The sequence below is a fragment of the Melanerpes formicivorus genome, unplaced genomic scaffold (assembly GCF_026170545.1).
Source record: "Melanerpes formicivorus ecotype bairdi unplaced genomic scaffold, bMelFor1.0.p_v2 SCAF_19, whole genome shotgun sequence".
In the NCBI taxonomy this organism is placed as follows: domain Eukaryota; kingdom Metazoa; phylum Chordata; class Aves; order Piciformes; family Picidae; genus Melanerpes; species Melanerpes formicivorus.
This window is the reverse complement of record NW_027142371.1, coordinates 3,997,383-4,023,047: the sequence shown is the minus strand read 5'-3', so window position 1 is coordinate 4,023,047 and position 25,665 is coordinate 3,997,383. Positions and strand designations below refer to the sequence as shown.

Here is a 25,665-nt window from a genome sequence, read left to right as displayed (position 1 = left end):
ACTAGCAGGACATGTAGGATGAAGTCTTTCAGCTGCTCCTCTAGAAAGGAGAGGAAGGTCTTCAAGACTTCTCCAGTTCTGCTGCTAAATTATGCAGCTCAGAAGTAATTCCATAAGACAGGATTAGGTTCAAAAGATGGCCAAGTTCAAAAACTTCTCATTAGCCTGCCTCTCACGTGAGGCCTGGTTCTCAGCAAAACAACCTCTACCTCCACGTTAGACCATTTGTACCACAGCCACATCCTTTTTAGTCTTTAGGCTGTTTGCATGACAACAGGTGAGAAGGAGTAAGCAAGCAAAGCAAAAAGACTCTGCAAGGTAAATGAAACCACTTTACTGATTTTTCTTCTCTCCTCAAAAGCAGTCATCTCAAGACTGCAGATTACCAGAGAAAGCCTCTTACATTCAAGTGACTCAAATTTCATCACGTTACTATTTATTTTGCCAAATCTGGCTACATTTAATTTCTTATGAAAAGATTACTAATAAAATTATCAAGATTCAATCCTTGAAACAATGCCAAGAAGAGCTAGGCACTCTTAAACACATGAATGTGGTGTAAGGTGTCTAAAATAGCTGGCAAAGAACACACATTTTTGCCTCAGACATCTGATCAATGGCTTTAGTGTTGCACAAACTTTCACAATACACAGATTCTATCAGTGAGTCGAAAGACTAACGTTTAGTCATTATCCCAAGATCGTTGAGATGAATGGTGCCAGGATTAGCAGATCAGCTAAAGAGGCAATGGTAATCCCACATGTGAAGGTTGTTCTGGGAGGTTCTGGTCAATTTCTAAGACGTTCACCTGAGAAAGTAATTACTGCGCTGAGATGAAAAGCTCATGTGCGGACCTCACATGGCTCAGAAAAGCACCGGTATGAAGAAAGTGCCATGGTCTGAGGCACAGGGAATCAGGATCTCAGCTGTCAGACAGGTTATGACTTTAGTCAAATGACTTTACAGGTTTTGATTTAACAGTTTTAGAGTACAATAATCCCATCTAACCAGTACAGAAGAGGTTTAAACTACCCTAAAAATATTTGTGTTCCAACTGGAGGAAGTCACAGTGTGATCACAGTGCTCCGGTAATTGATCAGTTGTTTTGAGGGATTGTTTACACGGACTGCCACTGCTGAAGCAACGAAAAAAAAGGGAGGGGGAAAGCTAACATAAAACAGATCTGCATTCAGGTATCAGAAATAACACCTCTCCCAGTAAGGTAGGGCAGATTGGAAGAAAACAGACATCTATATGCAGCCAGAAGCATCAAAAGCAGAAAAACATACCCAGAAGGCACTGTTGAGAGAGATTATGGCATTGTGGATGATATACTGGAACAGAAAACTATAATCTAAAATAAACTTCCCATGTGAAACTGGATATGCCACTTACTGACATAATGGCCCTATTTACACAACTACAGACTACACAGCAAAGGTACTGCAGGTCTGTTTGCTGGGCTGATCTATTTTTCCAATAGCTGACTGCAAAACATTTGGAATCCTGAAATGAGTGACCGAAACAGCAAAACCATGATTTGTGTCCCTATAACCTGAGCATGAAATTCAGTAAGAGAAATGGGACCTGAGTTTTCAGTATCTGTCAAGAAAGGAAAGAAACTACAATGATCCTGAAATGAGACTGCTAGGCTTCTGCTTCCTCATTCAGAGTGCCAAACTTAGCAGCACAGATACACCTTTCAAAAGCAGTTTGACATGCAATCCTTTAGCAGTGTTGAAAGACATCTCCACAATCAACATTGCTACAGAAAGCTATTTCTAAATCCTTAAAATCCTTGTCTAAATCACATTCAAATGCAGTATGATTACTGTGCTATCACAAACTCATTTCACTTTGGGTGCACCACAGGGTCAGATGCCTCAGTTCACAGAGCTTGATACTTCAACAGTGCTCACTGCTTCCCTCCATATACAAGGGAAGAAAGAGGAAAACCAAAAGGTGTCAAAGCTTCATGAAGAGGGAGTCTGGAAAAGTACAGAAAAATAACCAAACACTTCATCCTTTCTAGGGCAAGAACTTTAGTAATAAAGGTGAGTCTCCACTGGAGTGTGTTTTTCCTCTAAGGGCTCAAATGAAGAAATATATCACCAGTGAAGAGATTTGAGGCAACCTATTTTCCAGGCTATAGTTAACTCCATGACAAAATTCCTTCCAAGCTGAGCCAAAACTGACCTCACCACATGGTACCCAATTCTGCCAAAGCTGCAAAACTTGGTAATTCTGACAGAATAGAGTAAAACTAACGGCCTCACAACCCCTCTCCACACTTCAGCAGCTAATTGAGGCAAAAGAAACTATAGGGCCAGACAGGTATTATATCTTCTTTCCTCAAAAGGATCGTGCAGGGAAACTTGGCTTCAGAACAAGACAGACACTTTAGTTATCACATTCTTCATTAATCTTGCAATTTGAAGGCCACATATTCCTTTCTGTTGAAGAAACCTATGGAAGCACTTAGTAATGAACCTTGATGGGGACAAATAGACAAGACATCGATAGATAGACAGATAGATGTCTCCAGCCATTCTGTCCTTTAGAATTGCTCCTGCCAACTTCTGGAGAAGTTCCACTTGCTCACCAGCACAATCTTATTATGCAAGCAAAGATCTCACACAGCTTTTTAAAAACACAAAGTTTGCAAAACAAGATCGAAGCACCTTCTGCTCCACCGAGCCCCGCGGCAACTTCAATCTAAGGAAGAGAGGTAAACAATGTGACAGAACTGCTAACAGTGAGGGAGCACGGTGGGCACAGGACCAAGTCTGCATGCCGTGCTGTAGGCTCATTTCTCCATCCTAAACTTTGAAAGCTTATCATAGATAGGTTAAGGAGGCCAGGAAAAAAACCCACAGACTGATCACTCCCACCTTGGGTGACTGAAGCCTCTGGGGAGATGAGGTTAACCCGAAGCCAATGTCACCACTGGCATTTAATCCATCTAAACCAACCTGCAGAAGCTGGGCAGGTTAACAAGATGTACTGCAAGAGCTTGCTCACAGAGAGAAGGGCAGATGCTCTTTACTGCACATTTCTGTTCAGCCACACTAGATTAATGGCTTCTTTTCTGTGCACCTCGTTTTTTCACCTGCTGAGGAAGTATCTAATACTCTGCAAGTAATTAATGCTTAAGCAATTCAGACAGCTATGAGGTATATATAAGGGATGCTGACCTTAAGAAAGTGCTACACTGCAAGTATTTTGCTGAAAAACAACTAATGATGTAGACAGCAGCAGCAAGTTAATGACCTGCCAGTGCCTTCTACATCGTCTGTTCTGAAAGAGGTGACACTTTCACATCACCTATTCTGCAGAGCTTGGTTCTGTGTAACACATGCGGAAAAGCACTGCAAGGGGAACTGCAGTCAATGATATTACACAAAAGGAGAAGACTGAGGATGCCTTATAAAGCATGAAAACACGTTTGATCAGCACAGAAAGGCTAAATTAATAGCTGCTTCTTGCACATGCCAAAGGGCTCCCGACTGAGAGGCAACAATGAAGTTTCAATCCATTATTTGCATTCAAAACCAAAAAAAGTTCATTGTGAAAAGAAACATGTGTTTCCAGGGATTCCCAAGATGTAAAACATTCTCCCCTAATTGTATGAGTAAGAGTCAGAGACTGAAACCCATTAGTATGTTTCCACTAAACAAAGCAGAACAAAACAGAACACTAAGTTAAAACTTCAGGGAAATGACCATCATCAGTGTTCAGATAAACATGCTGCTGTGCTGGCATGGAGAGAGGAAAAGTCCAGAGAGTCCCTGAAGGAAATGAGATGAGAAAGCAACCCTATTCTTGTCCCTGGCAATATTTATTCTTACAAGGCTACACATTAATGAGTAGAAGCATTCATGTTTCATAGTCCCCTCCATTCACAACCTGAATACCTTGCCTATGAACTTCCTTTACTGGAGCAGAAATAGTTTCAGTATTTTTTTTCTTGTGCTTTATGAGTCTACAGCCACATGAATAAACAAAGCTACACACTGCATGTACATCTCTATAGAAGGAGCAAATCCAAAGCCAAGGCCCATCACATCTCAGCACACTGGGAGGCCAGGCTGAGGTCAAGAGCAGGATCCAGGTTAAAACCCACAGTGAACACTGTGGGACAATACATGAATGCTCCAGAACACTCTAGAAATAAAGGCATGTTAGAAGTATGGGCAAGTTTATATGGTCATTGCCAAATTCACTCCTAGCTGTGGTCATATCCAACAACTGTCTGGCTTTCAGTAGGCACTTACTCCTCCTTCTCCCACCTCAGACTAGCACAGAATTACTTTCCACAGCCAGTGAAGGAATCTGAACAGACAGAAAAGTGTAAATCCAGGCTACTGTAGCAGCCAGTGATTCTTTCTAAAGCCAACTCTGCCTGTATCTGATTATCACAGCCAGATCCAAAAAGCAAAAGGTAAGAGCAGACAAAGGACAGCCATGATAAGCTTGAGCTTCATTGCCTCTCAAGTTTCTAAGGCCTTACACTCCCTGCAACTAAATTCATCTGTGTGTATTCCATTTGCTAATAACATATATAGAGAGAGAATTGTATGGATGTGAAAGAAAGGACACATCCTGAGAGCATGGAGGACTTTGGGGGTATATAAAGTGAACACAGCTGAGGGGAAATGGCTAGTACAATCAGCTCAGGGGGAAATTTTGCATTAAAAAAGTAGTTACAGGAAGGTTCTCTGCCAATTTCTTTTAGATCTACTAATACTAGACAATTTTTACTAGAACATGTCACCTCAGGTACTTCCAGATTCATACCGGTTTCCTCCCCACTGTGTGAGATGCAGTTACCAAAACCAGCACAGCGGGAAGCACAGACTCGCTGAGAAAGCCTGGACAATCATTCACAAACCAGCCTAGCATCCAGGAGCTTAGAACTAGTTTAAGAATTATGAAAGGTAAATTTTAAGGGCATTCCAATCGATAATGCAAGGGGGATTAATCCTGTTTTCAGAGTTAGGGAGCAGCCAACCTTTAGCACAGATCCAAGGCTTAGCACAGGAGCCGTCACGCGGTGCTGTCACACACAACCTTCTCTCCAGAGGAGACAAAGGGAGGGATGTAGGAACCACACTGAGATATTTGGCTGCACTGGAGACAAAGACAAAGAGAACTGCCCCGGGTGACTGGCAAGTCACTCAAGAGTGAGATCCAGAAGGCGCACAACCCTCTGCCCTGCTTCTCCAAAGTGCTCGCTGCAGTGGGGCAAGTGCAACATTTACAGTCATGTTTAGACTTCAGAGCTATCGGGTCTGCTCGAGATAACCTGTCCCTTACTGCAATGCAATCTGAAGAAAAATGGTTCACTTAACCTCTGTTGTCCTGGTTTGCAGAAATCTTTTTCCCTTATGGAGTTCCTGGCTCCAAAATCTTCAAGACAACATGCCGCTTTTCATCAATCCCCTGTCACGAAGGAGGTGCAAGCCAGGGTGGACTGAAAACACTCTTGCTTAGCCACCAAGTGCACTCGACAGGAGGGAAACTTTTGCTCCTTGCCTGCTTCATGGCTCAGAGAGCCTCAGCTAACGCTAAACGTAGCGTAAGAATAAAGCTTAGACCTGAAGCGAGGAGCACGGTGACGGTGCCGCTGCCTGCACGGCTGTCACAGGTAGGTGGGCTGAATCATCTTCAGGCGAATTTTGACGAAGAACTGCCCGAGAAACAGCTTTGAGAGTTACTTCAGTAGACCGGGTCAAGAGCAGAGGAGATTTTTTAGTGCAGTCTGTGACAAATTCACACTGCAGACAGAGAACTTCATGTACTGTTCTCCATCAGTAGACTGAGTCAGTGCCCCTAGCAGAAGGTTTTTCCGCCTCCGACTGCTCTTTACACCATCACTGGAAAGGTGCAAAGAACACAATTTGTGAGATAGAGTCAACAGCTGCTTACTGCCTGCAAACTTTCACGACAGGTGAATCAGGAGAGAACAGGGGCAAACAACTATAATTCCTAGTCCTTAGAGAGGATAATAGAAACTTCAGCTATATTTAAAAATAGAGTGCCTGATCTAACTTTGGGGCATCAGAAGAAAAGTTTCACGTCTAGAAACCACACCAGACAACAGGAAAACTGCTGCCTTGTCAGGGGTAATTACGCTGCACTGACGTCAGCTAGGAAAGTATTTTCACTTGCTGGTTGCCTCAAAGACCAGCATTTCTGGACTCACTAAAAAGAAGCTCCTAAAGGCTCCCTGAAATTCTGACACTTCTTCAGCACAGGAGTGATGTCTCAAAAGCAGATCACACAGAGGCTGTATTTGCACCAGCAATACATGAGAACAGGGCTGGCGTGTTTGACTATCCCGGGTTTGACCCCGAACAAGGGCTTCCCTCAAGCAAAAATTTTACACAAGATGGAGAAGAAAAGAAAAAAATAGCAGCTGCATTGAAGCTCTTTGCAGCAGTCAATGAGCAGCCTCCTGTCAGCAGTCAGGATCACACACAGTTCATACACATGGGAGTGGTACAAGCTGTGCTCAGTGTCCTCAGAGGCAAGGCTCTAATGGCATTTGTTCAAAGCCTTTCATTAACCATCCCTTGACACATGATGTGGCTTTGGCCAGAGCTGGTCTCCTGCCTGCTGTAGGGAGCAGCACCCTTGGGAACAACATCAGGCCTCCACAATCCTCAGTATTAGAGCATAATTTGAGTCTGCAAGTAGATAAATGCTTGGTAAATAATTTAAATCATCTCTGCCAAGCACTGCCACTGTTTCACATGCTGGAGTCAGATGATTCTCCTACTACTTGTTTAGTGTGATGCCTACTAAGCTCAACTGAGAGGAGAAGCATGGCCAAAGGCATAAAAACTTTATTTCAGATAACCAGGCGTTTGAAATTATTTTGATCACACTCAAGCTGGTTCCTCACTATAGGAGCAACTCCCACACCGATTCCAGCTGGTGCCTTGTTATCTACAATAATTTAAGTATAGGGCTGCACTAGATGAATACAGCCCAATTTTACCTCTGTTCCCACTGGGGGCAAGTGAAGTGATCCCTTGCCCAGGTCAGGCCCATTCCAAGGGTTGTCTGCAAGCACCTTATCATCAGAAACTGTTTTGCCACAAGTCCCACTCTGGAGACAAGGGAGGGAAGGCAATTCCCCTGCCTGAAGGGAACATTAGCACAATTAGCATACCAGAGGAAACTGAGTCAGGCTAAAAGGCAGGAGCAAGTAAACAAAAAGTAAATGTTTAATGACACTTGAGATTTCTACCTTTCCAACAGAAGACTCCCAAGTCTTCTGAAAGAAAGGAAGAGGACATAAAAAGAGGCATCACCAGAGAAGCGTGGGTCACTGTACCTTTAAAAGTGAGGTTTCAAATAAGGATGTGATTGCAACACTTAAGTGACTAGTACATACAGCTCCTAGATACGGTGCACCAAACTCTACTGGAAGTCTTCAACTGTCATCAGTAGACACAAGATGTTCCTTCAAGTCACAGTTATGCACCTGTGCTCTCCATGTTGTTAAATCCAGGTCAAGGCTCACTAGCTGGCAACTGTTAAATCACAGATACAGGCACTTGAAACCAAAAAGTAACCTGGTAATACAGGGCAACAAGCTATGATTACTTTCTTAGTAAGTCACTTCAATTAGGAAAGCTCAACACAACAAATTATCAATTTGGTGAGGGGTTTTGCTGTTGGGTATTTTGTGTTGGTTGGGTTGTTTTTGTGTGGGTTTGGGTTTTTTTTTTAAACTACTGGCTTACATCTTTGGATGGAAATCAGAATTTCAGTAAACACAACAAATTGTCAGATTTCACCTTACACAAAGTTCACATCTGCCTTGAAGGAGGCAGACATGAAGTGGAGAAAAATATTTACTCTGTTACAGTTTCACATCTAAAGCCTATTAAAATCAAGCAGGCGCAATCCTTGGAAAAGGAATTTAACCAACTACTTCTGGTTACCCCTTCCTCAGTTTTAAGAGTAGTGCTTTCTTCACTTACACAGCTATAACTAGGTGTGAAAAGTCAGCCTTCATTTTCCAGCTTTCAAATGGCTTCCACCATCACAAAGAACTGTTAAAACTGAAAGAAACACACTGCAGGTGCAGAGTCATCAGAAGTTCATTTATCACCACACTTCAAACTCCCAAGTGCTTAACTAATGACTTCCATCGGATCAGAGGTTCTGCTTTCTAATTGCTGCGACAGATCACACTCTGCTTTCAAGTCTTCTGAACACGAAGCCCAGCATTATTTAAAGATTTTAAGAGGCTGGTTGGTGAGGTGGTTTTAAACATGCTCCAAAAAAACTTTACGTGCACTACAGATGCAACTACAGCGATTCAATGCTTTGTTATTCCCCTTTAATACAACTCAAAGTGAGGAAAAAAAATCCCTCACCAACTACAGAGCTTATTCTGAAGATTACTCCAAAGGAAAAAAAAATTAAGAAGTATTTCATGCCACTTGACTGACAGCAGAAATAGGCAAAGGAAACAAGAGGAACATCTGAGATTATTTACAACCTGATAATTTATTCCTGAATGATTCAACTCTAAGACTAGGACAAACTATTTTTACAAGTTTCTTGGCTGCCAGTTTCATGTATGTTGAGACAAATTTTTAAAAGGTTATTACAATTCTTACCAGAGTCCAAATTAGCTGAATGCATCCATAAAATTCTACACACAGGACTAATACCACCATGCACGTTGCAGTCAGTCCAGCTGATGTAGTAGCTTTCTCCCACACAAACAGCCCCAAGCAGCAACTGTACTGCTCCCTCCTTCCCTCTTCCAAGTATTTCAAGCCTGTGCTAGACAAAAGCCCTGCTGGGAGTGGAAGCACCATCCAGGTGCCCAGTGGCAGAACACAAGCTTGCTCCCTTCAGAGTAAGGCCTGCGTCAGCTGCACAGACCACAAGCTCCTGAATGCTTTTAACCCTTCTTTGTACAATTTCAACGATGAAGTTTTGCAAGCTCTAAAATGCACCAATTTATTTTTGAGCACAGATATGTTTTCTCAAGAGCATTTATCTTACCACCTGTACTCCAGTCCTTAGCAGACCAGAAAAAAAACCACTTCCTCTTTTTTTCCTGAGATCACAACTGCAACCTGTGATCAGCTTTACCTGATATTATCAGAGGTAGAAAGCCACCAGCACTAGAGCATTAAGCTTTCACCAGTGCATAGTGCTGGTACTAAGTAAAGCCTTTAAATGGGAAAACTATGTGATGAGTAGCCCTAATGCCATAAAAAGAACGAATGTGCATAACCTCTTCTGAAAAACCAGCAAATGACAGGAGGTACTTAGTTTCACATGCCATTCCCAAACCTAAGAAGCTGCATGGACAGATCAAGATACTCCTGGAGGAAGAAGTATCACGAAATTGAAAGTTAGGGAACAGCTTGTAACAACCACATTTCTCTTCCAGTGCTGGAATACTAAATACTCCAGAAGATAATGTAAGTTCAACCTGGTTTCCTCAGACATTTGTTTGCATCTCTAAGAGGTGCAAATAGTTCAGTAGTCTCTGACTACTACGGAAAAACAAACATTTCAATGCAGGTTTTCACAAGAGACTTTAAAGTACCAGGCACCTTGTGATCACAATATAACCAAGACTCTTTCTGCCACTACAGTCACTGTAACAAGTACTGGATTCTTGGCTGCAGCACTTTACACAAAGAAGCTACCCTGATATGAAATTGCATTTATTTTTTAGGTGAAAGCAGTGAGCACAGACAAGTAGAACAAGCAGGCATTCTGCTAAGATCAAGCATCACATTTTCTCAACAATCTAATTCCGCTGCAGTGATAAGTGTGCAGTTAAGTGTCAAGTCCAGCACTTGCTCCATCAAGGGGTGCATTAGAAGTTGCTGTATGAACCCCAGGCACATCTGACAGACAAAAATAACTCTGATTTGATTAAGTGCAAGGGTAAACTTCAGTGACCAACAGGGAGGAAACATTGTTTTACTCCTGGTGTACAAAGACCTCTGACAACCTGCTTCTGTCTTTCTGGTGCCTACTTGGAGCACCAACCTCCTCAAGTGTTTTGACCTGACTTTAGTTCTGTATGTAAATAAACCCATTTGTATCAGAGGATTTAGGCAGTCACATTCCTGCAGTTAGCAAAGTACTAACCACAGCCTACAGTAAACTGCTAGGATCACTGGCTGTGATGGGGAGGAGACAGAACAAACTGCCTTCTCAGACTGAAGAAATAGCTTGTGGGAAGATGAAGTGAGCAAGCACCACAGACACTTTGTGACCAAATGACACTGACTTCAGAACATGGAAATAAGAGAGCTATGAGAAATCTACATTCATTTTTTAAAAGCACCCAAACACTTTGTGGAAGCTTAGCAGAAAGCCCTTCTGAATACGAGGTCTCATCTGAACTGAAAGCAAAGCAGAAAACTTACCTTCCCAGTCTCTGGAGTACCTATGATAAAAATCACCATTGGACTTCATTGTAGTTCATGCATTTCAAGTTTTTTAAAATACTTTTTTTTCCCCCCCCAGTATGGGGGAAAAACAAAGTGAGAGCTGTTTTGCCTCAGTTCTCCTCTGGAGCTCATTGCCAAAGGCTGATTCCAGAGCTCTGCTGAGATTAAACTGTTCATACACACAAAAACACAGTACAAAAACTCAGCTTTGAAGCAAATCAAATAGCATTTTTATTTCAGCTCCACTCAAAAAGTAAATATTTGCCATGTGCAAGTCAGTAGAGGACTTTAATAAAAATGAAACTGTGAAGTCTTCCTTTCCCCTGCTTAATGTTCCTCCCAAAACACAAACACACTGATATTGTGCAAAGAGGACTCCTGCAACTACCACACCAACAAGTGCCCTTTGGGCTTTATGGCTTCTTAGTCTGGATACGAGTCTGAGCATAAGGCTCCCGTGCCTGGGTGGGGTATTCACCAGAAGAGAGTGGAATAAAAAGAACTTAAATTAAGAACAAATTCTGCTGTTAATAATGAGGCTCACATCTGTTTTGAACACTGTTTCATGTTCTTGTGAAATACAGCTACAGGGGACTTACTTCACAAAACAATGCTCCGCAGCTCCATCCTCTATAAAGGAATCTGTTTAGAAACACACACTTGAACTGAAGTTGACGAGGACTTGGTGAAGCTCCGGATCCTTTGGAAACGCAGCCAGGGCGTTAGCATGGTTTCTCATTCCAACCAAGCCCTACCAATAAGTGATGGCAAAGTCCAAGCACAGATTAGTTCCTAGGAGATCCAACCCCTTCCTGAACCAGCCATCCCTGCTGTCAGCACCAAACATAACCTGTCTGCTCAAATGCACACAGAACAAATTCAGCTGGTGTGCAAAGGCAACGCCGGTGGCTTTGAAGAAAAATCTATCAGATTCCTGAAAGGGGCAAACGTTGCCCTGGATGACTGCTGTGAGAGACCTGCTCGGGAACACAGGGCAAGACAGAACATTTCAACTCAGGCTACGGTTCAACAATAAATTCAGTCTGTAACTTCACTTTCTCTTGCCACACTTTGACAGTGATGGATAGTGAAACCAGAAGGCAAAGATTATGGACAAGAGTCTCAACAAGTGAGCTGGGTTGGAGGGAAGGGGCAAACCTGTTAGACACAGAGGCAATGCTTGAAGAATGACAGCTTCACACCTTCAGTTATAAAACAGGAAACTGAGGGATTCATCCAGTCAAGTGCTCCTAAGATTCAGTTTAAGAAGTAAATTAACAGAATATGCGGTTTATGACCAGCTCCATCCACTGCCAGACAAGCTAGGGACTGGGGCAAACAAAACTACCCAGTGCTGGTCTCTCTCCAGACCACATGCTGACAATCATGTACAGGGCATCAAGTGCCACACCACGCTTCCCTCCTTGTATGTAGATGACGAGAACAGTCTACGGCCCAGAAAGAAGCTTCCTTTAGATGCAAGTGATGCTGAATAAGCCTACTTGATGATAAAAGAAAAACATTGTTTATGACAGCTACTAAACTCCAGAGAGCAGCATATTTTAAATTAGAAGACTGTATCTACTCATAAAAACAGGTATTTCAAGGACAGCTTGCTTCTGGCTCCCTAATGAAGTGCAGGTGACATACACAGCTATGATATTATGACTCAGACAAGATGCCAGCTTCTCTGAGAGGCTCCCTGGGTTTGCAGTAGGAAGAACACAGGAGGACATAAGAAAGCAAAGTGAAAAAGGCTCTTGAAAAACGCTTGTTATCCACATTCATCTCCAAAGCTATTTTAGAGAGCCAGAGAGATGTTCCAGTCCACTGGAGCAAGACCAAGCAACCCCAACACCTACTCACTCCAATGTGACAACTGGGAAAGATCAGAGGTAACAGCACTGATATCCTGACTCTGCTCTGTACCAGTGATTTCTAAAAAAGATGGATCAACTTGACACCTACTAAAGGATTGGGCAAGTCAATGAAGAAGTGAATCAAGGTCACTGTTATTAAGAGTTCACCTCTTGCACTGCATCTGTGTTCACACGAGACTGCTGCCTCTGGATCTGGCGATCTACACTTGTGTGCTGGAACACAACTTGTACCTTATTTTGTCTGCTGCCAGAAAGGACTCAAGTCTTTTTGCTCTTTATCCCTGAGGTACACTGTTGGCAAAGAGAAGGAGCCTAATCTTCAGTCAAAACCAAAACTAAAAACTGTCAAGGTGTAACACCAGTAACGATGACCTGCACACAAAGGGGCTCCGGTGCACAAGCAGCACTGCATCAAATGGAGCTCATTTTAACAGCCTCAATGACGCTCTTGCTCCTCGGAAGAGCAGGCAGCCTTTTATTCCCCATCTGGTGGTCATTAAATCCAGAATACAAACCTCAGAGTACGTCACTAGGACTACTCCATCCCTCCATTTTGTAGAAGCTGCTTGTGTTGCAATGAATCATACCCTCACATGGATTTCCAAGGAGCTCCTACTTCCAGTTTCCCAAACTGGCTTAGATTAAAACGGAGAGTGCTGGTCTAACTTGTAAGTGTACCTTCTGGGGCAAGTCAAAACTGGTACCTGCCCATCCCAGCTGTTTATCTCTCCAATAATGGATCTTACTCACACACTGCTAGTATTCACAAACTGGCATAGACATAATATGCCATTCCTATTGCTCAAGGCACAGTTAGGAGACACTCAGAGCAAGGTGGCATGCATGGTACAAGAGACTACCCTGTGAAGTACTTGGTGCCAGATCCTTGCACACAGACCAGGAAACCACCTATCTCCTGACTCTGTATTTAACTACAGCACACATTTTAGAATTTAGTACCACAGAAAAGAAAATACATACTCCAGCTTTGGAGATGAGTTGTGCATTTAAGCAAAACTGGTAACATATGCTAGAACTGCAGAAGCCACCTCTTTTTTTGCACTGTCCTTTGCTAATCACCTCAGTCTTCAGCTGACAAAAGAATTAAAAACCTAAAACAAATGTCCAGATTAGATTGAATCTTAGTCCTAGCCAGACAGCTTTGTATCTATTTCTGTGCTGAAAGAAATCACTCCCACTCTGCTCTTGATCCTGCACCTCTAAGGGGAGCACAGTGCTGCCTCTTGTCCCCACTGTGCTGCCCATTTAAACAATATGGCCTCAGGACAGGATAACACTGTATAGCACAAAGGACCTTAATCCCAGGCATAGTGTCTGTGTGTAACAGAATGTTCCTCCCCAGTGCTTCCTGTCCTCAGCTTCAAAGATTCTTTCTTCACATTCAACCCTTCATCTCCACACAGCCTGACCAGGGCAACACAGACTGTGCCGATAGCCGGAAAAACAGCATCACACAAAATAATTGCCGTCTCACTTAGCTACTAATCTCCCTAAGACAGAAAGGACTCCATCCACCACAGAGCAGATGAAGGAAGACAGGCCTTCCTGGTTATCAGGTCTCCAAACCATCTTATGTCAGGATCTGTATAGCAGGGTGTCCTCTGCCAACCACCAGTACTTTACACATCCTAAAACTCTTACCACGAAAACAGAAGCCTCTTAATTTTGCTACCCTAACTCCAGAAATCTCTGCATTGCAGTTAGAAGACCACTACATATTCCTCAATTCTACCTCCAGCTACTTAAAAACCTGCCACAAATGCTCACTATACTTCAAAGGCAAAGAAAACCTACAGAAGCTGAGAGCCCACTTGCCCCTCAGCCTCTCCCCTAAAACACCTTTTTAGGCCACCTCTCCAAACCAAGAAACTGCTTCCTCCGAGGAAGATCAGCAGCTGTTTTGACAAGCCTGGCCCTTGTTCAAATACTGGAATCCAAGCTTTGAGTGGTAATACATTGGCATCAATAAAAAGGTCAACTAAAGTACATTGCTCTGGCCCTGTAACACAGGTCATCTATTCCATGCTTCATGCAAAGGAAAAACTACCAATTTGCTGTTCAAATTGGAAAGGTGCACAGAAGTGACAAATAAAAGAAGGGGAAAAAAAATATTCTGGACTGCACTCTGCAAGTTCATATTCTCATGTGTCAGAAGCAGTGTTAGGCAATAGATCAGAGTAAGTGACAAATGCCAGGAAAAATGAAAACTCTATTTGTGCTTGGGTATTGCTCTGTTCCTATTCATTATTTCTGTGACTTTTTTTACCACGAAGTTACATCTCTGGTCAATGTCTGAAAAGGTCTTTGAAATTCTTAGAATCACTCTATGCAGCCACTGCTGCACATCTCTTAGCTGCACCAAGCTAACGAGGCATTTGGATGGAAACAAGACAGCTTCCAATGCCATGCTGTGTACACTGAGTAGTGGAGTGAGCCCAACGCTTCAGGAATTGCAGTGCGTTTGGTCAAACTCATTCCAGAGCTGCCAGACAAACAGCGCTCATGCAGAGGGCTTCAGACAGGACAAGCTGTATGCAGTCTTATCCATGATGAACATGACACCTCACATTTCATTTGTTCCTAACATTTATTCCCTAGCACAGCAAAATGCTCTACTAGTGAACTCCCAGATGCTTGCTGCAAAAATTAGTAAGACTGCTCATCGACGACTGGGATTTCAAAATGAGCAGGAAGTGGTAAAAGTCACCAGGGCCTTATTTTGAGCAAATAATTGGAAAATAGCATTATAGGAGAAAGAGAGACATTTTGAAGCCTCAGAACTATGTCTTCATTGAGAATGTAACAGGTTTCTCCCCAGATAAAGTCGTGCTAGCTGCTAAATACCATGTGCCTGTAACAGACTGTCAGCTGTGTGCTGCAGCTGAGGAGCCATTAACGGGCATTTAGCTAGTACACCCTGACCACCGGCACATCTTTAAGGGACACAGACATGACCTAGTCAAAGATGGGTTACATGGGCTGATCAAAACATTTTAGTGAAGCTACAAGTACACTCCAAGCTTTCCCGAGGCAGAAATCAATCTCTCTTCAGTCATGGAAAGATACAGCCAGCTGCAGAATCACTCTGCTGCAGCACTGAATTCCACGAGCATCCATTGGTCTTTAACACACAGCCATCTACGTTGGGCAGAATTGTGAAGGAGCAAATCATCTTTTAGTGGGCACCACGAAGCTCAGCACTCTGCAATACTGCTAGAGAAGGAAGCCATTGTCTTCACAACGTTCCCTAAAATCCACTGCTCTGACGAAGGTGCAAGATAAAAATACATACATGCACACCCACACAGCTCACAACTGCACCAAGCTTGTGATCATGAACAAATACACTCGTTGTCAAAAATACTGATAAGGAATCCATGAAGATCTACAGATCAGAAGCTTTGTGGGAAGCAACTTCTGGCTCTAACACTGACAGGAGCCTTCTAATAAAACAATTTCCCCACTGCTTGATGCTATCCCTCTTTGCCCTCCAATCATCCCAATTTTAGAAGTTACCATCTCCTAACTATAAAAGGGATTTAAGTACTTTAGGTGGAGACATGGGTTGTTTTTCTTGATGAGGTATTGTCTGCTGAGGCGGAATGACAAGCACCTACACTAACTTCCCTGCTGTGCCTCCTATATTTGAGCTTGCACTGCCCCCATCCCATCAAGATCTGCATTTCAGACATTTTCCAGCCCCCGCCTCCAAAGCTTTCCAAGACAGGAGTGAAGCACGCCCAATGCTGTCTGTCCTTGTGACTCCTTCATGCTGGGAACTGCCGGTTTCAAAACACATAGCAGCTGTCAGTACAAGTTAATGACCGAAAGGGAGCTACCACTGCAACCATCTTCAAGTGAAGCTGTGGAGATTTAAGTAACAGCAGTGAACAAAGGAATCTTCCCCAGGGTGAAGCAACAGCATCAAATGCAGTATTCACCAGAGCTGTTCAGCCACATCATCTTTTTCAGGCACAGCTACATTATTCTAGTGGACAAGCAGGCCTTGAAACCATAGAAAACATCACCAGAACTTTATGGTAACACTCTAGTACATTTGTGAGGCAATTCCTATTTGAATCACTGTCCCTATTCTACTCATCATTCCTCATCACAGGAATCCATCTCCATCATCAGCTATTAATAGGGAAATAATTGCCAGGTTCTCTCACTTCTCCAAAAGCCTCAAGTCTGATCTTCACCAGCTGTGCCGGAGGATCTCCCAAGAATATTGTTTGTTTTAAAGACTGTCACAAAACTTAGTACTTCACATCACCACTCCTACAGACAGAATGAGGTTTAACAAAATCCTACTTTTAGCTCAAAGTAGTGCAAGAACCATTTATGTTAAGCAGGTGTTACAAAAGCACAAGTTTCAGGAAGCCTGACCGCAAGCTCCCTACTCTCCACCTCCATTCTCAAGTCTGGAGCTCTCACTTCTTCATCAGCTGAGTAGATACAGAAATCAAGTTCAGAAACCAAAATTTCAACTTGAAAATATGCATGTATGCTCAGGTGCCTAAAGCCAACAGCAACTGTCTACTGCTCTTCATACCTTGTAGGTCGTAAGAGCACAGTATTAATTCTTTTCACATCACCTTCCTAATGCTTTAAGTCCCACTGTGACACCAGAAGATATTACTGCAGTTCACTCTTCATGATCAGTAGTTCAAAAAGCAAGCATTTGAGATGAAAATATTTCTAACTATAAATCTGATTAAATCCACTGGAACTATTTGGTATTTATGTCAGCTAGGACATTTTGAACAAATGCTCTGCTAAAAATACTGTAGTCTCATCCACACAGGGAAACCACTACTACAACTTGTTTGACTGAACTACTTACTAAAGAGCTGGAGCCTGCAGCAGAAAAGGCTCTCTGCTCTGCCCAGAACAGCACTTCATTCCAGTGTTCAGCCAGTGGCAGTCACTGAGGGCACACTGCAGTAGGAGCATCCTACAGCAGACAGTAAGGACAGATGCAACTGGGAATGCTGTTTAAAAGGAATAATGCTATGGTAGCCAAGAAATGGGTTTCAAACTGATTTTCTAGCAGTCCTTTCAGGAGTTCCTGCAGCAAACTTGCTGCTGAAACAACCACTAGTCCCTACCCTTCTGCTGGTTCTCTCAACAGGAGGAAGCATTTTGAAATCTCCTGATGATTCGCATTTAAACGCTGAGAGAGCGAAACAGCTCAGAACAGAGTCATGCAGGGAGAAGGTATGCCTGAGCACACAGAACCATAAAGGTTGTAAAAGACCTCCAAGATTGAGTCCAGCCATTAACCTAACACTGTCATCTCCACCACTCAATCACATCCCTCAGCACTGCATCTACCTATCTGTCATATGCTGCTGCCTCAGGCGAGAGAAAAGCAAGGTGATGAACACCCATTGCTACGACTGGAGACCTAAGAGACAGTCCTTCAAAGCTTCAGGCAGGAGCAGAACACAGAACACTGAAAAGCATTTTGCTCCCATGTGAGGTTTTCCATAAAACTTGGGGCAGTTTCTGTAAAACCAGTAGCTGAAAACACAATTCAATTTCATAAGCCAATAAATACTTTTGAATGACTGCATATCTTACAAGGATATGAGAAATTTATTAACACAGCCAGCTCAAGCAGACTCAAAACTACCCCATCTTGAAACGCTACAGAAAAACAATCTACACCAATTTTTTACATGAAATTGGCCTTTACTTAGTCACTGCATCATTAAAACCCATCCCTGCAGTCCAATAACAAAGCAGCAGAGACACCGTCAGAGCTCAGCTGATTTTAGCACAACTAGAGCAGTTTACAACACCAGGAAGAACCTGACCGGGAGCCTCTCTGGAACAGGGCAGTGGCTTGTGCTATTTCAGCAGGTATTACTTTAACAGGAATCCAGTGAAATCATTAACAGAGGAATTTGAGTCAATGAGATGTTAAGTACTTGCTATAATTACTTATTATTGCAGTTTCTGCTGACTGGGCAACTCGGGAGGCTGGAATCCAATGAACTATCTAACAAATCTCTGAAGTCCCAGTTGTAAATGAAATTAAATGTGGATTTGTATTCGATCACATTTATGAGCTGTGTGCCTAATTTATGTGAAGGCATGCAAAACAAAAACCCACCCAAACCAACACCTGCACTTTCACATTGGTCCCCTGGTTACAAACATTTCATGTTTTACAAAGCAAACAACCAACCCTGATAACACACGCCAATAACAGATAGTGCTTAATGCTGTAGTAAAAGGAAAAACATCGTAAGGAAATCTGTCAGGAGGAGGAAGCACACAGGCCATTAACCCCCAAAACACATCTTCCAGCACATTGAAGTAGATCTGCTGAGTTTTAACAAAAACAGAAGTTGGCTGCAGTGAACAGAAATGCATTCAACACAAGACACCCATTAAGTTTCAACTCGAATGCTGCATGTGTCAGAACAATTCACACAACTAGACCTCAAGGTCTTTGGTAAAGCCCTTCTGAGGGTACTGCTGGGAAAAGAGATGCAAACCTCTGTAACACATGTTATTTAAGAGCAGTTTGCCACCAATAGATTTGTTTATGTTTCTGGGAAGCATAGTAAGTGACCAGAGGACCCCCACTCCTAACAACCTGAGGGCTTCTATAGTAAAGCCACAGGGTTCTGCTCTCCAAGGCCTGCAATAGATTGCTCTGAGCATATTGAAAATCAATGTGGAAACTAAATCAAGAAATTTTGCAGCGATTGGCATCTGATGTTAAATACTTCTAAAATGAAAAAAAAACCTAAGTGGTTTCAGACTTAAAACTAGCCCAAGCATTGTTCTAAGACTGTGGGCAGCACTTCTCACAATGCAGGCTCATCACCCAGCACCACAGTCTAGAAAGGAAGTGACTCCAGGCTTGTGTTTGAAGGAACAAATGACATTCTTCACGATTCACATTTCCATGTATCACAAAAAAGGGAAAGGAAATTTTCAGTGGAGATATCTATCTGCATCTAAATACCATTAACCACCTTTTGTAGTTTGGATCCCTTGCCAAACATTTGACATTTAAAGGCGCTGATGACGTGCTCCAAGGGAACTTAGAAGACAAGCTGTGTACAAGACCCAGACAGAGCACAAGAATTCACCTTCCATCTCCCTAACTTCACAGAGGTTGTCCAGCGCTGTGGCACTAATGACAGAAATAAGGTACACAGGGCCTCCTGCTCTGCTTCCAGAAACTCTCACCCACCCCGAAGGAAGCAACAAGCAGCACCATGAAAGAACAGATCTGGTCTCCAACAGACTGTTTCTCAGCCACTGAAAAATCTTCAGGAAAGCTGTGCTACTTTTCAGTTTGTCAGCATTTACTTCACCCCCATCTTCTAGGCAGGCAGCTCAATCACACATGAAACACGAATTTAAAATGAAACACAAAGTGTGCTGCAGTTCCTTAACTTGCAGGGCATTTGCTCAGCACTCTTGCTCATTCCCCTTCATATCTTCACCCGATACGTACAGAGGTGCCACACAAGTTCTCAGGCCAACATAAAAAACCCTGCCAGTTTCTGATAAGATGCTGCAGCAGCAAGGGCTTAATTTTTCCTCCCAAAAAATTCAGTTAAAGCAAACCCCTCCTTCAAGTGTGTTTGACCTCCAGAAGCCAGCTCCATGACACTGGCCAATCAAATTCACACTTCTGTTAATATAATGGAATGGTTACTACAGTGACATTGGCCTTGAATTGCACCTTAACAGTATGAGTAAAGTCAAAGCCAACCCTATTTAGGGTGATGTCTTCACTCTCTATACAGACCAGTTCTGATCACAGCCCTGTGAACAGCCAAGACACTAACAGCAGTAAATGGAATTTAGAAGTTTGGAATACAACTTCATTATTTTGCAAACAAAAGTAACTTTTATCTACTGCGCTCTGCAAACAGTGGGAGAACTGAAAGAGAAGATAAACTGCTTTGAGTCTCAACATTGCCCTCAGTAGTAAGAGGTTGTTACAATTAACCTTAATAACAAAGCTCTGAGAGGTGAATCTCAATACAATCCAAACAGATTTTGCATCTGAAGTGATGTGCAGTTTTAAATAGGGAAAAAACATCCAAATGATTCTCTCCCCAAGTACACAGTTGTGAGCCAGCACACACATCTGTGAAGAAAGGGTCATTTTCAATGACCAAACTGTACTTGACAATGACAGGTTCAGACCATCATCCCCCTTCTACAAAGCTGAAGGCTGCAAGAACATCACCTGTAAAAAAAAGGCTTGTTGTTTCAGCACAATATTCTTCTCGGGATGGTTTGCAAACAGGCAGTTTTAGGACTGAACATGGAAAATTCTTTGCTGTGTGTACTGATACTAAAAATACAGTTAAGGTGGAAAAAAACACCCCCTATGGCCAAATCAAACAGCAGGAAGAATCTGGATATTGAGACAGAATGCAATTACCCAAGTTGGAATTTGCCCAGGACACTCTTACTTTGAGTGATGTGGCTATTTAATGACAAGAAATAGCCAGGAACACGTATTTACTGCTGGCATCCTCTCTCATACCTAACACTACCCTGCTATCAATGAAATGGACGTGTAATCAGATCCAAGTTCTCAGCTACAACCAGGGTGCTCCTTGGTGACCTGCAATGGATCAGCAGATCCACCCCCATCCACTTCACTTCTGCACCAATTTGTGTGATCACCACCTGAGGTAGGATGTCCATTGACCCAGATATGAATATCAATAACAACAGGAAGCTCCAATGTGCTGAAGCTGCTCTATTACTGACACACTATCCAGGAGACACCCCAAACATTCTTTATTAACAGAAATGTTTATGGCTGGTACATTCAACATCCAGAATGAGTCAGTATCAGCTTCCAGAGAAACTTCCCTTCCCCCAAATGTAGAGTTTCCTCTTAAAAGGAGACTTTGGCTCTACTGCTGAGCACTGCCTACCAATAATCAAAGTCCAAACCAATGTGAAACTCCTGGACAAAAAAACCCAAGAAGTACTTGAGATTCCTACCACCCATTCCTGACCATTGCTACCAAACAGGATCAAAACAAGAATGCCTAAATGAGAACCACTCTTCTCAGATCCACGTGTGAGGGTTCCCAACACGTGGAGCTCAAAGAACTCCTGTGTGGAGGGAACAAGACATGGAGCAAGCAGAGGTGACAGGTTTTCAGGAAGATCAGTCGTGGTCGCAAGGTCAGAGAGGACAGCATCTACTCAGCATTATTCCCTTTACCAGACTAACAGGGTTACATGCACCTTTCAGCTCTGAAAAGGATTCTGATCAGTCACAATGATGTTACATGACTGCCATGAAATAATTAAAGAGGAGAAGAGTGCTAGTCCCTACACTGCCATGAATCTGTTGGGTATGCTTCAGTTACCAGGAATTCAGTTTTTCCATCAAGGTGTCATACTTGGAATTTCTGTACTGAATTCCTCCAACACATGGTAGAAATAAAAACTGGAGGAGTTTTAAGTGCTGTATGTCTAAAAGCCTTAGAAGAACAAAACAGCACAAGTTCACAATAGAGGAGAAAATTCCCTCCAAGAGGTCCTCTGGAAGCATCATTCTCCCTATGTAAATCAGTACATAACTTAAGTTTACCAGGGAGTACTTTTCCCTAAATAAAGATGATCCTCAGGCAAATATTTCCCAGCACAAGACTACAAATATTCCAATACATGCTTATATTTAAGTTGCTTCAAGTGTTACTCCTACACTTCCTGGAAAATCCACTGCACCCCTTTTTCTGCTAAGAATTCAGAGCCCTACTATAGATTCAGAATGGAAATAAAAGTTCAAATCCTGCATGTTCTCTATGGCATGCCCCTGCTGCACACACACAATCACATTCCAATGGGCTGACAGAAAGAAAGGTGCACCCAAACGTAGACTTGTAAATATTTACACACAGTAGCCTACAAAGCAGCCAGGCACGTGGACATCCAGAAGGAGCATGTTAAAAATGAGTATAACTAGAAGCCAAACAGGTATCTTCAACCACTCTTTGGTCCTTTCCCATCTCACCAGTCAGAGAACAGCTCAGAGGTCCTTACATTTCCCAAACAGTAACACATAGACTACAAAGGCAGACTGCATGTCACCAACTCCCCTCCACCCTGCTTAAGCATCTGACACCTACCAACTTGTGGGGGGGAGGCTGCAATTAGCTTACTTCCTAGAAAAATGAATAAACTACCAGAAAAAGTTAGCAGCCATCAGGTGATTACAAAAGGTAACATTTTATGTGTGTATATATAAATACTAATATACAAAGCCATAAAAGTTTATACATTCACACATAAATATATACAAATACATAAAATTACAGCACTCCTATTATGTTTCTGAGCAAAATGAGCACTTAGCTCACAAACTTTCCGAAGTGATGCTGTCTGCCCTTCTGGAATTGTCTACACTGCTGTGTTTTTAAGTCTTTTTCTAAAAGGTGTGTGTAGGGTATTTTAATTTAAAAGCCCTACCCAGCAAGGTAAAGTTACATCAATTAAATAGCAAGGAAAGAAAGAAGCCCGATCTTAAAATGGATGCAGCAGATTCTTTTAAAGAGCAACATGTTGCAATCACCTTTCATTTTAGGGGAAGGGAGGAATTCCCTGAAAGGAACAGAGACGGGGAGCAGTGGGGGGGGGGGGGGGGGGGGGAAGGGAAGCTGCAATTAAAAAAAAAAAAAAAGGAAACGGAAAAAAAAGAAAAGGCTTGGGGGTTTATTTTAGCTAAAAACTTTGCTTTTCTCTCCGTTAAGAATAGGTTTGGGGCCGGGGATCGCTGCCCGGTGCCTCTGCAGAAGGCTCCTCCGGCAGCTCTGGGAGGAGGAGAAGGAGAGAAAGCCACACAGAAGAGAGGAGAAAAAGAAAATGGCGCAGAGACTAAGTCCCGACCGTCGACAAGGCGACTTTCCAGGGAGGAATCGGGGCCCAAAGGGGACCCCAGGAGAGCCGATGGGCTCGGATCGGGGGCCTCCGGTGCCCCCACTAGCGGAGGCGGGGGTCGGGGAGGGGCGAGGCCCCCGGGAAAGGGCCGCTTTTGGCAGCTCGATGGGAACAATGGGGCCGGTGAGCGAGGAGCCGGGACTTAGTCTCTGGGACGCCATGTCTGTGCGCGGCCGGCGCGGCGGCGAGGCGAGGGGCGCGCCGGGGCCACACTCACCGTTCGCTCGGAAATCCGCCTCGATCTGTGGGGAGAGGAGACAGGGAGAGACCGTCAGCAACGCCGTCCCGACGGGCATTTATTCTGCTTTTTATTTTATTTTATTTTTTTATTGTCGAGGGGTGCTGGATTTCCCTCCCCCTCTCCCTTCCGTCACATTTCCAGGGAAATTAAATATCAAACGAAAAATGACCGGCGCGATGCAGAAGGTGCCCTCCGCAGAGGGGGTGCGGGGTGTAGGAGGAATCGTCCTCCAGCACCCCCACAGCTCCCGGCATGACACCCCCACCTCAAAAGGGGAGCGAGCCAGGGGAAGGCGACCAGCCGTCCCCCTCCCCTTCTCCCAGGCAGGAAGGCGGTCACACACGGGCACACTTAGCCGCACTGCCCCCGATCTGGGCAGAAACGGGTCCCGGAGTGCGTGGCTCGGTGATGGGGGCTCCCCAGAACGACGACGCGGGGAGGCAGGCCGGGTTGACAGGGCTCTCCCCACATGCGGTGGTTACCCCGAGCGGGGACAGACAGGGAGCAGCAGCATCGCACGTCTCCCCTCACTAAGGGTAATGGTGGGGGAGGAAGGAATGAGCCGAGCACCCACGGGACTGAGGGGAAGCGAGGACTCTGCGGCCTCAGTGGCGAGGGACCTGGGTCCCCCGGGAGAGGGTTTCCCGCGGGAGATGAAGGGACACTCACCTGGGAATCGTTGTGCAGTTGATCCCCGCTCATACCGGAGGCTGCGGGAAGCCTAGCGGAGCGAAGCAGGAGAGAAGAGCTGAGGAAAGCCGAGCCGAGACGCGCCGCCGCGGACGCGCCGAGCCTGGACGCGACAGAGAGCGCAGCCTCTGGCTGCAGCGCAGTTGCGTAACAGACTAAGTCCCGCTTTCGCACAACTGCGCAGGCGCCACGCCTTTTACTGCCGGGGCGTGGCCACGGCGACGCCAGGCGGAGCGCTGGGGCGGGACTTGGGCAACGGCCGCAGGCGAACTTGCATCCCAATCGTACCGCTCTGCGCCGACTCGTCTTTTACATATCCGGTCCCGCCTTTTCCTCCACTTTTACCAAATAGCACGGAGAAGTCGGCCCTCATTTACATACTAAGCTCCGCCACTGAAGGCGCCCGGCGCATTGTGTAAGGACCCGTGCGCCGCATTGCGCATGCACTATGCCCGCCCTACCGGCTTCATTTGCATACCAAGCCCTGCCCACTCCGCTGAGGGGAGCATGGCGGCGTTTGAGCGGGCTGTACCATTGGCGTGCTGGCCCCTTTCCGGGTCTCCCCTGGGTTCCCTCGATCCCTCAGCACAGTCACACCGTGATCACCGTGCGAGACCTCGCAGCGTCTATTAAAGGAATGGGCTGCAGGGTTTCCTCGGGGCCTTCCTTGCGCCTAGCCGGGGCCTGGCAGGCCTGTGCCCCCACCCTCGGCAGGTTTTACCATGAACCTGGGTGGCACGTCTGCTCACGGTAGCTGAGCAGCCCCGGCACCCGGGAACTGGTGATGGCAACGCGTACGGCATCGTGGTCAACGCGAGACAGGGCTGGTGGTGGCGTGTGGAAACCTGGATGATGATGTCCAGGCTGGGTGACTCCACCTGGGTTGTCTTCCCTCCAGATGGGCCTTGGGGCCTCACAAGCCGTATGCCTGCTTTGCACAGAGAAACTGAGCTGGGCTGAGTCACACACCTGCAGAACCTGTATTAGCACAAGTGGCCTGATTCACAGTTTGATTTCGAGCATTTTAAAAGGAGCTGAGCACGGTGTGCACATCTGTCCTGCTGAGACTCAAGTGTGTGGCTGACCTCTTACTCTGCACTGCTGTATTGGGCTGAACCACAGAGGCTGTGGTAGGCACGCAGAGATTCCATTGTGCTAGGTGCTGTACAACTGCACTGTATCCAGGAGATTACACTGTGTTACATGCTTCACCCTGCATCCAGACAAAGAGCAATGCTGTGGAGGGACGCAATCTGGGCAGCTTTGTGTTGACTAATAAGGACAGCAATGGTGTGTTGCAAATAAGAGCTTTCTGCTTTAAAAAAGGATCAGCCAGCAAGATTTTTCCTCCAGTGTAAACAGACCCCTTTCATTTTTATCTTACAAGCAAATGGAGAGGAAAAAGGAAATAAAAGCTTTATTTTATTTTAGCTAATGTGAGAAC

General features: G+C 44.4%; 1 protein-coding gene across 1 annotated transcript in view; it reads right to left on the bottom strand.

Annotated features, from left to right (window-relative positions):
• The window catches only part of TOP1 (DNA topoisomerase I), a 68,833-nt gene extending 44,451 nt beyond the window's left edge, over positions 1–24,382 (bottom strand). Inside the window, exons 1-2 of the mRNA XM_068149832.1 lie at positions 24,201–24,382; positions 23,508–23,532 (exon numbers count right to left, since the gene is read on the bottom strand). Coding sequence (XP_068005933.1) covers positions 23,508–23,532; positions 24,201–24,233 — 58 coding nt within the window. The 5' untranslated portion in view covers positions 24,234–24,382. The remainder of the gene's footprint in view (positions 1–23,507; positions 23,533–24,200) is intronic.
• Between the last annotated feature and the right edge of the window lie 1,283 nt (positions 24,383–25,665).